At 40.3% G+C, this 15427-nt stretch overlaps 1 protein-coding gene across 1 annotated transcript in view; it reads right to left on the reverse strand.

Moving 5' to 3' along the window:
* The window catches only part of Trpm6 (transient receptor potential cation channel subfamily M member 6), a 129840-nt gene that overhangs the window by 80593 nt on the left and 33820 nt on the right, over nt 1–15427 (reverse strand). The window contains exons 7-12 of the mRNA XM_055614178.1: nt 10903–11074; nt 7489–7657; nt 6842–6965; nt 4639–4711; nt 4414–4514; nt 227–361 (exon numbers count right to left, since the gene is read on the reverse strand). Coding sequence (XP_055470153.1) covers nt 227–361; nt 4414–4514; nt 4639–4711; nt 6842–6965; nt 7489–7657; nt 10903–11074 — 774 coding nt within the window. The remainder of the gene's footprint in view (nt 1–226; nt 362–4413; nt 4515–4638; nt 4712–6841; nt 6966–7488; nt 7658–10902; nt 11075–15427) is intronic.

The following is a 15427-nucleotide window of genomic DNA, read 5'->3' on the forward strand; positions in this document are numbered from 1 at the left end:
ATAGATAGATAGATAGATAGATAGATAGATAGATAGATAGATAGATAATGCAATCTCTTCTCTCACACTCATACACAAATGGAATCGGTAAGGTGACTTTAGCTGGAAAGTAAGTCCACATTTCTGAAAACTAAGTTGGTGCATGAGCATTGGAGGAAACAGGCAAACCATAAGCTATCTAGCAAGCAAATCCTGAGCAAGATGGCACAAACTGTTCCATACTCACTGTGTTATAGAGATCTTCCAGCCGGGGGATGGTGAGGAAATGGTGGAGGTTCACTCCATTTTCTATCAAAAGCTTCACAAAATCCACCCGATCCATCACTAAGGCATCTAACATTGCTTGTTCTAGAACTCCAGGCTTTTGGGGACACAAATAAGAAAGAGGTAAAAAGACAATTAATATAAGAAAAATAAGAATACCGCTGCAGAGACGCCATCATTATAAAATACAATCTCCTTAGGAAGACATAGTTTAGGGAAGACATAGTCAAGAATGATTCATGTTCCTGTGTGAGAAAAGACAAACACTGTAACAATCTCAAAGTTCCCCCAAAGTGATGGTGAGTCTTAAAGATAATTCTAATTTGCTTTTTTTTTTGAAACAGGGTTTTTTTCTGTGTAGTCCTGGCTATCCTGGACTGATTTTGTAGACCAAGCCAACCTCAAACTCAGAGATCTGCATGCTTCTGCATTCCGAGGGACTAATGGCAATCATCGCCACCATCACCCAGCCTTGTTTGTTTGTTTTTGGTATCATCATTATTCTATTTAAATTCATTAACCTGGATTGGGAGTATAAGTGGCATATTGGACATATTCATGTAATTTTTCCCTTATCAAAAATTCCAAACCCATAGCAGAGGGATTTATTTAAACAAATCAATTCACAAGTCCTGGGTGAGAGGTAGAGGAAATGAGAACAGCACTGAGGACAACACCAAAACAGTTGGTCAAGTGGTGGTTGGCTCAACAATCCACCCAAAAACCAAATAGTCGAAGTGAGAAGCATCAAGAACCACATAGATGGGGGCTGAAGAGATGTCTCAGTGGTTAAGAGCTGCCTGCTCTTCCAAAGGACCCGGGTGCAATTCTCAACACCCACATGGAAGCTCACAACTGTAACTCCAGTTCCCAGGGATCTGACAACCTCACACCAATGCATATAAAATAAAAAAAGAACCACACAGATCAATGTCATATAAGAGTTATACTGCACTTAAGTCAATGCACACGTGCTCAGTCTAATGTTGGGACTTGGAAAGCATTGTCTCCACCTGACCCTTTACCACGAGCTATGAGTCTCACACCTCCCAGCTAGTATACACGTTTCCTTTCCAGCATCATCATCAATGCAAGAGAAGACAAGAACGTGCTGACACTGAGGGGAGTCCCCCAGCAAACAGCATCAGATTATTCTTTGCTAAAGTTCAAACTCACAGGGTGCAAAATAACTCCCAGTCTGTCCTCCACCCTTGAATAAGATGTTCAACACAAGGGGATTTAAAAAAAAAATCTAAACGAAACCAAATAATTCAGGAGGAAAGATTCCAAACAACGATTATTAATAGTTTCAGGCAGATAAAATACGATCTATTTCCAGGTGCCATTGAACACGGAGAAAAGAAAAGTCCACTCAGCAAACGAATGTGCTCTTAGCAATCAGTAGACTAACCCTCTGTTATCTCAAAAAGCAAGGCTTCCCTGAGGCTGAGAAGTTGAGAAAACCTACCAACTGCAAACACAAGAAAAGCAAGAAATACGATTAGAAGCAACTGATTAAATACATAGAAAACAGAAATCCAGAAAGAAAAACAAAAAAAAGCAGAGAAAACAAAGAGAATGGAATGGAACTATGAACACGGGTTTGAAAGGACATGCATAGTGAATCTGTACACCTTTGCTGTTGTGAATGAGGATGGCCCCATAGGCTCATAGAGATGAATGTTTGGTCTCTAGTGGGGAGAACTGTTGGGGAAAAATTTGGAGGCATGGCCCTGTTGGAGGAGGGGTGTCACTGGGGGCAGGCTTTGAGGCCGAAAAGATGTGGACCGTATCCCACGTGCCTCTCTGCCTCCTGCTCGTGGTTTTGACATGGGAGCTCTCAGCAGTTCCTGCCACCTTGCTTTCACTCCACCATCATGAACCCTAACCCTCTGAAACCACAAGCCCAATTAAATGTTTTATTTTATAAGTTACCTTGCTCGTAATGTTTTATCACAGCAATAGAAAAGCAATAAAGATGAGACCTAATGCACACCATTGTGAAAGCTCAGAACCTTGGAGAAAGGAAATCTTTAAAAAAAAAAAAAAAAAAAAACTTCCAGGAAAGAGAAAAAAATTACCACAATGGACCTAAAGACAGAATTACGTTCATTTGTTAGCACCAGACCAGTGCTAGGCATTCAAAATTCTGTAGAAAGGAAAAAAAAAGTTCTGGGGCCAGCAAGATGGCTCAAAGGGCAAAAGTGTTCACCCTGAAAACATGGCAACCTGAAATGGACCCTTAGACCCTGCATTAAGGTGTAAGGAAAAGACTCTAAAAAGTTTTCCTCTAGTCTCACTTGAGTGCCTTGGCATGTGTGTACCCTCCCCTCCCCCCGTGACACACCGCCACTACCTCTGCCACCCCTAACACCACCACCACAACCTGCACCACCACCAACAACAAAAAAGTAGAAAAAAAATTAAACTATTCCTAACCATGAATTAAAATAGAGCCACATATTAGGTCCTCTGTGGATTTATCTTCCATATCCTTTCTTAAGAAGTTACTGATTCATGCAATCATTACAAAAGAGTTAAACTGGAGAAGGAATCTTGAGGCACAGCAAACACAGCGGAGGGGAAAGAAGACCCCATGCTGGGGAGGGAGATCCCAGAATAACATCTAAGCAGCAAAACCAGAAGGCAGCCTCAGACACTGCGGAGTGACCCGCGAGATAGAGAGGTCAAGGAGTTTCTAAGACTGATGAGTCAGAAGACATCATGTGACACAATTTAGAATTTAGACAGTTACAGATATCAGAGACGTCAAAAACGTCAAGTGTGAAAGGCTCGTGGTAGCAGAAAATCATCATTTTCAAAGCCTTGCAACTATATTGGATGTTTTAAACCATGTGCATACGTTAATTTGAATGAAACATAACTGCAGTAAAAATCACAAAAATTTTCAGTAAAATTAGTGGTGATCATCACTACTATTGAGTAGTGGTACCAAAGATTCGTTCAGGGGAACGGTCTATGAGTTGGTGGTTGTCCCTTAGCCGTGGGCACAGTTTCAGACAAGATTCTTATGCACCAGCCTCCTGGTCTCGTACTTGGTGGACTAGGAAATGTGCGGCTCTGTTCAGAAGCTTCTGAATTAAGGGTCCTGCCCTCGTCTTGCACAAACTTCTTAGGCTCGTTCCAGGGATGAAGGACCACCAGTGTTTGAACTGAAGAGAATGCATGAGCAGAAGAAACGCAGGCACGCTGCAGCCAGCAGCGGTCAGGTTAAGCCTTCATTGCAACCTTGAACAAACTACTTTTCATATCTACATGCAGAGCAGAGTCTTACTTGAAACTGAGCGGCAAAGAGACAGACAATACGAAGACAAAGATGCCAAGGCCTGTCTCCCACTTTAGTCTCGATCAGATGACTGGATGCTCTCTAGCAGACCAGCTATTTTAGCTAAAGTGTCTACAAAGTACCCTGGACAACCGTTACCATCAGTGGTGTGCCCCAAAGCAGACTGACATTCACTCTGATGGATGCTGACCTCTGAGGTGACTCGCAAGTCTTTCTGAAGACAACTTGTGGAATAAGGTTTTCCTTGGCAATAATTACTCGCATCAACTGTGCTTGTCATTTATATAGTCATTTAAGGTCACACTAGTTTTTCTTATCTTGGTTTAGTCACAATGGGTTCCGATAGCTGTTTTAGCCTTGTGATCTAACCTGGCATTTTACAACAAAGCTGATTGACAGTGTAGAAGCAAGGCAAGTACAAAGGCAGAAGACACATTGTGTTTTCAATAGGTTAGGAGGTTAAGGGCTCAGAATGCATTGCTTTTAGTCTTCTTGTGGTAGTCTCTACATGTTTCATTATAAATGCTACATTTTAATGTAAAACAAAACACTAAGAAAATATTTAAGTTCCAAATAATAAAACACAAAATCACACTCAATTAAAAAACAAATTTAAAAATATTTCCATTGTTTTGATCTTTTAACCTCTAAGTGAAGCTTCCATGAAGCCAGTAAAATTTTGTTTTCAGGAAGACAAACCAAGAAAGAGGCATGCCTTTGCTTCCCTGTGTTCCTGGCCATCAGAATGATACCTACCTCTCCAATTCTATCTTTGTCCCTCCCTAACAAAACAATATGCAAATTACTTTTTTTTTTTTCAAATAACCTTATTCTCATTATACCTTCCAATGCTGTCCATAAATTAGGATATGTTTCTTGGCAATGTCCACTCTGTCCCAAGCCATTGCCAGATTTAATTGTTCTGATAGTGATAAGCTTGTACCTAGGGGGGAAAGAATGAAATAATCATATATTTTATCCCAAAATTTCTAGGTGAGAAGCACAGAAACATCTAGGACAGGAGAACAGGAAATGAGGCAGAACCGCAGACCTGCTGGGTCACTCACCCTTCAGCAAAGCCGTGAGGATTGCCAAATCAAGGTCTTGGTGCTCCTCAGAATCAGCATCAAATATGGTAATCTGTGATGGGTGAAAATCAGAAGGCCCACACAGTTTAGAAACTACCTTAGAAATGTCTTCAAATGGTACCAGTAAGTCAACATTTAAACTACTGAAGAACATATTCCATGTTTTGTCATTTCAAAACAGCATGGTTTTATTCTATTTGTAGAAGAAAAACTGTTTCAAATAGGGTGACAGAAGATTAGAGGCACCTGGGAAAAATAAAATCCCATAGAACTTAGTACTCACCTGCCTCAGGAAGAAACTGTGTTAACTCCCAATACAAATGAACTCATCCCTCCGTCAGAATGAGAAGGATGTGAGAGCCCCGTGCTCACTTAAACCTAGAAACTAAGACCTTCGCTTCACAGTGATAAGGGACTCCTCCGATGCTCACCCTAAACTCAGTACGATGGTGACCCTGGACCCCATGACTGGTACAATCAACTGCAGCCTTCTCAGTGTCAAAGTGCACAGGGCATCCCAGTGTGTGAATGACTTTTAAAATAAATCAGTATATAATGTGTTACTTACCATTGTGACACCTTTTAATAACATATAATGTTTTTGTGGTTCTTGTTTTCCTCCATCTCCTCACCCTCTGCTATTCTTGCATCCCCTTGTACCCTTCCCACAGATCCTTTTCCTCTTTATACCCCATGCATTCTTTGCCCATGCACATCCACCCCTACCCTTCTTCATCATTAACCTGGTCTCCTTTCTAGATGTTTAGACTTTACATATATTTATGTCTACCTCCATACATACTTTCCAAGTGAAAATATATTTCACATAATACAGGATGTGAGCACCCAGTTCTCTTTTTTCGTCACTCTTGTTCTTTCTGCTCACTGTTCAGGAATTACACTACATAATGACAGAAAGAAGCAAGCATTATAGTAATCTCACTCACATGGCCTTTCCTTCTAACTAAGAAAAGGATGGTAGGGTGTCACCTCTGAGCTCACATCAAGCCTGCCATTTCTTAGCTGGACGACTGGATAAATCACTAAAATTGTCTAGTGTTCAGCTGCGTAATTTCTAAAATGGAATTGAGCAATCGTTGCCATCTTGAACTCATCCTTGGAACTATTTCAGATGAAAGAGTAGATTTAAAAGCATGTGGCTACTTATAAACAGGGTTGTGGTCACTGAAGATGCCAAAGGGTTTTACGTGTGCATTCTTGCTGTGCTTGAACTTGCTCCATTGGTTTTGTCAGGTTAGAAGCTTTAGCACCAACACAATTCCTTTATGATTTTGCTAAGCTTCCTATTTCTGGAGAAATCACTACAAATGGCAACATATCTGCATATTTACTCTCATTTTCTGCTTCATATCATCCTAGTAGCCAGCAATAAAAATTTTGGAAATAGTTTCCTAAAACACAAAGCAGTTTTCCTGAGTCTGCATGATAGTCATAACCCTTTGTTGCTTTGCTTTGCTTTGCTTTTTGCTTTACTTGAGGCAGGGTCTAACTACATAGCTCTGGCTAGTTTGGAACTCACCATGTAAAGCAGGCTGGCCTTGAACTCAAAAGCCAGTTGCTTCTGTCTCTCTGCCAATGCCTCTGCCCAAGCACTGGAGTTAAAGGTGTGTGTCACCATACTCAGCTGAACTACATTTTTTTCAAGACAGGGTTTCTCTGTCCTGGACTCACTTTTGTAGACCAGGCTAGCCTGGAACCACATGCCTCTGCCTCCCCAAGTGCTCGGTTTACAAGTGTGTGCCACCGCACCTGGCTCTGAACTACATTTTTTATTGCAGGCTTTATTCTCAAATTTGCCCTTGTCCAGTGCACACCCAGAGACCTCCTGCTATTCTCAATCCAGTGCTGTGGTGTGGTCGTCTAACACAGCAGACGGATTCACTGGACACCTGGAGCGGCTCTCTCAACACTTCCGAGTGTTTGTTTGGTAACTTTTCTTGTAATACTGTTTTTTTTTTTTAAGTGCTTTATCCCAGACAGAATCTGACACTTAAAGCAAGAAGGGTGGAACAGTAGGAAGACAAGTTCACACAACTCAAAGGTCCAGTTTTGCAGAGTTATATCCATCAAAGTTGAAAATAGGTATGCCATTCATTTTTTTTTTAAGTGTGAAATCTCCTGGAAGGTAGCCTTTTTTAAGACGTCAATTCATCATACTTACGGAATCCTTGTGTTCCATGCACTCCATTAGAATTTGAAAAAGGTGCTTAGACTGTCTGAGGCTAAAGTTGAACATGTTCTGAATCAGACAGAAGATCTCTTCTTTCAGCTGAGGGCGCAGAATCCTGGCAGAGAAATAAATGGGCATAACTTGATGCAACCCATAGCAGAGACCAAGCCAGCAACACTGGTGCAAGAAATTCCATCTGGGTACCTAACTGAGGAGGCTGCCCTCGAGACTGCCCCCATTAGCAAGAAGCAAATCCATGGCAGGAAGAGGGGTGCAGAGAAGGATGAGTTTTAATGGGAGGGGTATTCGTCCTCCGGATCCCCTGAAGCAGCACACTCTAAGGTAGTGTTCTCAAGCTGATAGGGATCCAGAAAGCAGCGAGTCTTCATAGTTCAGGCATAATATTCTCAAACGGTCTAAACGCCTAAAACGGTAGCCCACTGCTTGGCTAAAAAAAAAAAAAACAGCAACCCTCCTGGATACAGGTAGGGGTCTGGGGCACAGTCCAGCCACTGAAAGAGGACTGCCTTAGCCTGTGCTGTGAAAGTGTCCGGCCCACGAAAGAGCACAGCCTGAAAGCCCAAGGTGGAAGAATGGACAGTCATGTTGTTTTCAAAACAGAAGGGTCAACAACTCACCCCCCATCCTCCAAATGTTTGTAGGTGAAGGCCAAGAGGTCAGCAGCTCTGCCTGTCCCCTCGCACACCACCACGGGCTCCTGGTTCTTGACAGTCTCCCATACCGAGAGGATGACATTAGGGCCTCCTTCCACCACCAGCCCCACCACAGGGACACCTTGTCTTGAGCCTGTTTCAGGTCACAAATAGTACCACCTTGTTACAAAGCTACCTTGATTTCTACACTTAACATCCTTCAACTACAACCATTATTTTTCTGCTTTATAGATGAAGACCAAATCAGAAACTTGGACTTCAGATGAAATATAGCACAAATAGGGTGAGGGCATCTTCAAGCTTTTGCTGGGTAAAGGATCAAATAAAGGCTTTCAGTAACTGGGGGAAAAAAAAGGCCTTAAATTTTTTTTAATATTTCATTGTTGCAAATTCTAAAGAATTTAAAAATAAGCAGAACTATATAATAGATACCAGTGTCTCCACCGTCATCAAAAACAGCCAAGCTTTGTCAATTCAATAAACTGTTAATAGTGGGAAGGGCAACCCTCAGTGTCTTTTCTGCTTCAGCATGGTACATCTTTCACTATTTTTTATCATGATTAAATATTATCTTATCAAAGCAAGGACACAAAAAAGCTGCAGCAACTATTGAGCCATTCTTTTATAAAAGCTACTAAATGGAAAAGTTATAAAATGACATTTATAATACATCCTATTTGCATTTTCAAAGCCCTAGGGATAAATGTGTATTTTATAAGTATATATGTTCCTAACTATAGGTATAATATGTTCTGTAACGGAACAGAAATCTCTGAAAGAATATACCCTAAACCATTAACAGCGTAAAAGGTGATGATTAGTAAAAATGTTAAAAATTGACTTTCTAGAGGGGCATAAGAGGAGATGAGGGAGAGTAGGATTGGGAGGGGAGGAGGGAGGCAGCTACAGCTGGGATACAAAGTGAATAAACTGTAATTAATATAAAAAAATAAAAATTTAATTAAAAAATGATATTTTTTGCATTTTGAAACAAGCGATAGCTATATAGCTGAGGTTGGCCTTAAACTCATAATCCATTTGCTTTAACCTCGTGAGTGCTATACCACAAGTATATACTATCATGCTCAGCTTGACTCTAATCATCTTATTGATTTAAATTTTAACATTATTTATTAATCAGTATGTTACTTTTAAATCTATATATTTGATTTTACATCTTAAAAAAGAGAAATTGGTGGGCAATATTTTATATCTATCTCTGAGCACAGAGAACTTCACTTTGGGTAAAGTGTCTTCAGGATCATGCTGTGTGGCCTTCCTATTGCCATCCCTACCCTCACAGATAGTGGGTTGTGGTGGTTTGAATGAAAATGTCCTTCATAGGCCCATAAGGAGTGGTGTGTGTGTGTGTGTGTGTGTGTGTGTGTGTGTGTGCGTGCGTGTGAAGAAAACTTCTAAAAGTTTATATGTGAAAATGTTAATGGTTAGTTCTGACAGCCACAATGTAAAAAAAAAAAATCTTTCTTTTAGTGTATGCTCCCTGAGGGTTAAAGAACACAGTATTTTACCACCAGAAAAAGAAATCGATAACAGCATGTTGGGGAAAAGAAAAAAAAGAGAGAGAGAGAGAGAATTTTATTCCTGATAGGGATAATTTGAGTCAATAAGTAATTCCTTCAAAAATAAATATATTTATGATTGCTTTCTCTGAAACTTTTGTATTATAAAATTTAAGTAGTAGGAGGGGCAGGGAGAAAGGTTGGTGGGTAGGTACTAAGCTACAGTTGGACAAGAATGCAAGAAATTCCCGTGAGTATTACAAAGTAGGGTAAGTATTGATAAAAATAATGTGGTGTACATGTCACAAAGCTCCAAGAGGATTCTGAATGTGTTAATCGTAAAGAAACAGGAGAGATGTTTAACCTGATTAAAGCACTAGCCAATGCATTCATGGTACTCCAATAATATATAGAATTATATTTCTGTATGTCAGTTAAAAAGATAAATTTAATAAATGTTTTCCATTAAACATTAAAAACTCTAGTGTTGGGAAGCCTCAGTAGAGAGTTGCCAGCTGCTGCCTGCCAAGAAGAACCAAGAAGACCTCCCGATCCTCCCATGTCCACTCCCTCTCCCCTGTGACCTCCAGCCAGGGTGCACAATGTGAAATTCCCAAATAATCAATAGAAATATTATATTTTAAAAAAAGGGACTAGGAAGTTGGAAAAAAAAAACAAAACAGTCTAGCCTGAGTTACATTCAGAAAGCCTGAATGTAGCCCAGAAAAATAGTCAATTAATGGAAGGGAGAAATACATAAAAGGAAAGGAAAGCAACTCAGCACAACTTTATTTTGCAGGAGAAACAGACTGGCAAATTCTGTAAACAGTGTAACCACATATACGGGTGTGATGTAACCAGTTGCTTCAAGCTGCTGTTGCCATGACTACCCACCCTGGTGGACCATACCCTGGGAAGTGAGAGCCGGAACAAGCTTTATCCTCCTGAAGTTGCTGCCATCAGAGTATTTCATCACAGCGGGGCGGGGGGGGGGGGGGAGTAAGACAATACTGAACACATTTTACTCAGTTTTTACAATGATGGTTAGAGGCAGACAGATCCTTACGTTTAAAAGGTCTCCGTTCCTCCAGAAACCCTTCCTGTAAGGGCTCCCTAGCGTGCCTGCCTGGTACTCCTGTTCCACAGGGAGTGCCAACAGATCATTTACTGCCGTTGCTTCTACGGCAGAGGTTGATGTTGCCAGTTTGGGGAAGTGAGAACAGCTGTCAGCAGCGCTGCGTGGGAACAGAGCTTCCTGTGTGCTAGACTTGCGCCCCATACCACGTGACGACTATGCACCCTGCCCAAGAGATCATATGTAGTCTGCTCCACAGACTCTACTCTCCAGCCCAAAATGACTTTCTCCAAGCAGCTGTGTGAGCATAGAACAAGATACCAGCCGTATTTCTAAAGCCCTGTCTGATTTTAACCTTATTTTTTATTTTTAACCCCTTCCTGCCTAAAGTCGCTAGGGCTGGGCCAACACATGAAATTTCAGTCTTCTTTGACAATCAAAGCTTAGATGCATATTCCCCTTGGTTCATCTCCTTATTGGAAATCACCCCCCCCCCCCAATCTGGCCCTATATTCTCTTGGAGGCTTTGCTCAAGTTTCGTTCACAACGAAAGCTTGGACTGCCCTGTTCCCCAAAGACCGCCTCTGTCCTAATGCCACCAGCAATTCTGTACAAGCCTACATCCTGCTTTCTCCTATGTTTTGGCACACACGTGTTAACTGGCTGCTCTGGCTGCTCTCAGGCAGCAAACCCCTTAGGTCTGTCCACCCAGGACAGACGACAAGGAGGCACCATATCCACTAGCAAGCCCACAGCCAGATGCTGAGCTCTGAGGGAACTTACAGCTGTTTATCTTCTGCATTGAGAGATGGCTCTCCAGGTTCCTCCTGAGCTTCATTTCATTGCCATACTTGCCCACAGTCCCATCATCACACAGGATGAAGTGAGAGTGCATACAGTTGAGGGTGGCGAGCTTGCTGAGCGGGTGACCCAGAGTCTGGTACATGCATACCACCTGAGAGACAGCAAGGACAAGAGGGCATCAGGGCTCCAAGTCCTTCCCCAGACGTCACAGAGCAAAACCCTACCCTTACAGATCAAATGAGGTCCTACATTAACACGTACCCCACAGTGCATGAGAATGACAAGTTCAGCAACACCCACACCTACATTACCCTGTTCAGCAGCATAAGCACACAACTGCGGGCTTTGATGCCATCGTAGTCATATTACTAAAATGGTTCTAAATACTAGCTTCTCGTTTTTGGCACTTACCTTCTTTCTAACCACTGAAGTTTAGTTCAAGGATGGGCACCAGTCCATAGACTACTCCACTAATCAAAATTTGTTCCAGGATGCTTCAGAATAACATTTTGGCACTATTTTTTTCACATATCCCAAAGGAAATGAAGGATAGCAGACAGCAATGTGGCATCAAGGACATTTTTACATTTATGAAAAATGTAAATAAGCTGCTGCACTTCTTATTAACAAGTGTAAGCCCAGGATAATTTTAAGTCTGAGTAATTTCTTTTTATATTTATTATTATTATTATGTTCTATTTATTATTTTATTATTTAATTCTTTTTTATTTATTATTATTTTTTAAATAATTTTTATTTTTTATATTAATCAGAAGTTATTTACTTTGTATCCCAGCCATAGCCCCCTCTCTCATCCCCTCCCAATTCTACCCTCCCTCCTTTATTTCCTCCCTGCCCCTTTCCAAGTCCACTGATAGGGGAGGTCTTCCTCCCCTTCCATCTAATCCTAGCTTATCAGGTAAGTCTGAGTAATTTCTAGCTCCCTTTTTCTCATGTATAAGTGAAGATAATGGTCATTCCAATATCACAGGGTTTCTGTGACACTTCAAAAAAATTAAGATGCATTAGACTTTAACAGTTAACTCTACAATTCCACAGCATAATACTATGGCCATAAACCAAAAAGAAAATCACTGGTAGGTTTACTAAATGTTTTGTATTTATAGAAAGTGACAATAAATAATGCAAAATAAAAACTGGGAGCAATGCTAAATGCTGACAATTATATTGCTGAGCTGAATGATAGTAGTGCATAAAAATATACAGAGATAATAAACCTCATAAGCAATCAGAGAATATAAATCAGAATAATTGGCTATTGTTCTATAGTTGTCAAAATAGTGAGGAAGGGTTACATAAAAATGAGTTCCATTGCACCTTGTTAGTAAAATGTAAATTTATGCCACTCTCTAGAAGGCAATGTGTCAATGTACACAACTGGCTCCAATTATTTCTAGGTAAATAAACAATCTAGTACTTTATTACAATATTAATATTATTGGCTGAAAATTTAAGAAACAGAAAACTACCTAACTGGACAGTCAGAGGGATAATTGACTCAATTACAGTACAACGGAAAACTATTAGCCGTGAAAAGTCATAGCCCACAGATTGAACATTCACAAAAAGCAACAAGAAATTTTTCTAGGAAGAAAAAAAAAAAAAACATGGACAACCAGCCAAGAATGCCTTTCTTCAAATTAGAAAGCAAGAAAGTTGTGAGAGAAGATAGGATTTTTGTTGAAGTACTCCGGATCCAAAAAGGCTCTATTTGACAAAATGATACCTTTGAACATGAATCATCCATCAGTCACAAGGATGAATGAACCGGAACACTTCAAATAGCTTTAACCTCATGAGCTTAAAACAAAGCCATTTTTCACCTCTGAGGGATGACAGGTGAGCATTTCAAGGTTTTGAAAACTTGTCAAATAAGGTACCAGATGTTATTTTGCTCTTCCCGTATTCTCATGTACCACGAGATAAAACAGATGTTAATGAAAAACATTTCTCTTTATAGGGTGTTTAAGCTAAAAAGTCTATAAATAATGCTATAATTAAATATGATTTGTAGCCTGTTAGGGTTTTTTTTTTGTTTTTTTGTTTTTTTGTTTTTTTGTTTTTTTGTTTTTTTGTCAAATTGACACAAGCTCGAGTGATCTCAGAAGAGAGAGCCCCAAATTAACAAAATGCGTTCATCAGATTGGCTTGTAGGCAAGCCCATGAGACATTTTCTTGATTGTTAACAGATACAGTAGAGTCCAGCCAATGATGTGTGGTGCCATCCCTGGGCAAAAGGTCCTGTGGTGCAGAAGAAAGCAAACTGAGCAAGTCAGAAGGAGTGAGGCAAGATTCAGTGTTCCTTCATGCTGCTTCAGTGACTGACTAGTGGTGGACTGTTGAACAGTTATGATATTTAATATTGATTTATACTTTAGTAAATCAGTGGTTATTCCTTAACCAGCTGTATACCCAAATCATCATACAGAGACTAGGATTTGTTTAATTAACCTAGAGCACAATGCTGGGCAATAATTACTCCATCCTAAACCTCCAAGCCCACAGAGCTTCCTTCCACTCAGATTTTGCACATTATACTTGCTTTTTAGTCATATCGTAGGTCCAGTTCATTTTTCCTGATATTTCCAGGTCCTCTCCTCCCTTCACCGGACCAGGATGTCCCACCCTAGTCTCTCCATTGCTCAGCTTTGGCTGGTTGGTTTTATTGGCAATACAGAGAACAAATGGTAGCATAGTTACACAAACTTGAGACAGGTGATGCTTAAAATAAACATCACAATGCAATGTCTGGATTGAAACCAGATAGTGGGGGAGAGAAATCAGCATGTGAATAAACAAGGGTCAAGTGTATGCAGTCCACAAGAACATAATGTAACCTGTAAGCCATATAAAGCCTTTCTCTCTAAGTTGTTTTTAGTCATGTTCTTAATTGCCACAAAAGAACCCTAAAGAGGATGTATTGCTGTTGAAAAATGAATCTAGGCATAGTTGCCGAAAAATAATAAATAGATATCACATGATACATAAAAGGAACACAACTCCTCTCAAGACATAAGTTTGCACCAAAAAAAAAAAAAAATCTGAGTATGATCATACTTGAAGATCAAACCAGCAATTGAGAAATACAAAATACAAAAGACATGCTAAGCCTGCTTCGATGGATGAAATCTGGAAAATCCAAACTGTGGGAAACTTTGTGGCAAATAGCTCAATTTCTTCAATAAACCAGAGGGGGGAAAGATTAATAATAGTAGGTCAATAGAAAAATTGAGAACCAAAGGATGTCCTGGCCTATCACAATATATGAAACATTGTTGGTTAGTAAAATCAACCCTTTTCTAATACTGTGAAAGTATATTGGATTTAGATTTTAAAGACATTAAAGTTGAAGAAGACTCTTGGGAAGAGGAAGATAAAAAGAGATAAGAAGGATGGAAGACAAATGAGAGTCAAGGGAGGACAAGTATAAGCAAGATACCTTATATGCATGTGTAAAGATGGACTTTACATGATGAAGTCCATTATTTTGTACAATGAATATAGACTAAATTTCAGACTATGAGACAATGAAAATTTGATTTCACTGGACATCATGATTTATTGTTAATTTTAGGTATGTTAGTAGTATTGTAATTGTATTTTCTTTTTCCAGCATTTTTTAAATTTTTTATTTATTACAATTTATTCATTCCGAATCCCAGCTGTAGCCCTCTCCCTCATCCCCTCCCAATCCTACCCTCCCTCCCTTTTCTCCTCCCTTGCCCCTCCCCCAGTTCACTGATAGGGGCGGTCCTCCTCCCCTTCCATCTGACCCTGGCCTATCAGATCTCATGAGCACTGGCTGCATTGTCTTCCTCTGTGGCTTGGTAAGGCTGCCCCCAACCTCAGTAAGGCGTGATCTAAGAGCCAGCCACTGAGTTCATCTCAGAGTCAGTTCCTGTTCCCATTACTAGAGTACCCACTTGGAGAATGAGCTGCCATGGGCTACACCTGTGAAGGGGTTCTAGGTTATCTCCTTGCATGGTCCTTGGTTGGAGTATCAGTCTCAGAAAAGACCCCTAGGCCCAGATTTTTTGGTTCTGTTTCTCTCCTTGTAGAGCATCTGTCCCCGCCACATCTTTCTATCTCCCCCTTCTTTCATAAGATTCCCTGCACTCTGCCAAAGGTTTGGCTATGAGTCTCAGCATCTGCTTTGATACCCTGCTGGATAGAGTCTTTCAGGAGCCCTCAGTGGTAGGCTCCTGTCCTGTTTCCTGTTTTCTCCCTCTTCCAATGTCTTCTGTTTATCTTTCTGAGTGAGGATTGATCATCTTACCCACGGTCCTCCTTCTTGCTTAGCTTCTTTAGGTGTACAGATTTTAGTATGTTTATCCTATATTTTATGAATTATATTTTCTTAAATTGGCCATATATCTTAGGAATATGTTAATGTAAGGCCTGAAACTCAAAAACTTGTGAAAAAAAATATAGAAAGAACACTTTAAGATATTAGTAAGGAGATGAGAATGGTGGCACATGCCTA

This window comes from Psammomys obesus, unplaced genomic scaffold (assembly GCF_907164565.1).
Source record: "Psammomys obesus unplaced genomic scaffold, mPsaObe1.curated_primary_1811, whole genome shotgun sequence".
In the NCBI taxonomy this organism is placed as follows: domain Eukaryota; kingdom Metazoa; phylum Chordata; class Mammalia; order Rodentia; family Muridae; genus Psammomys; species Psammomys obesus.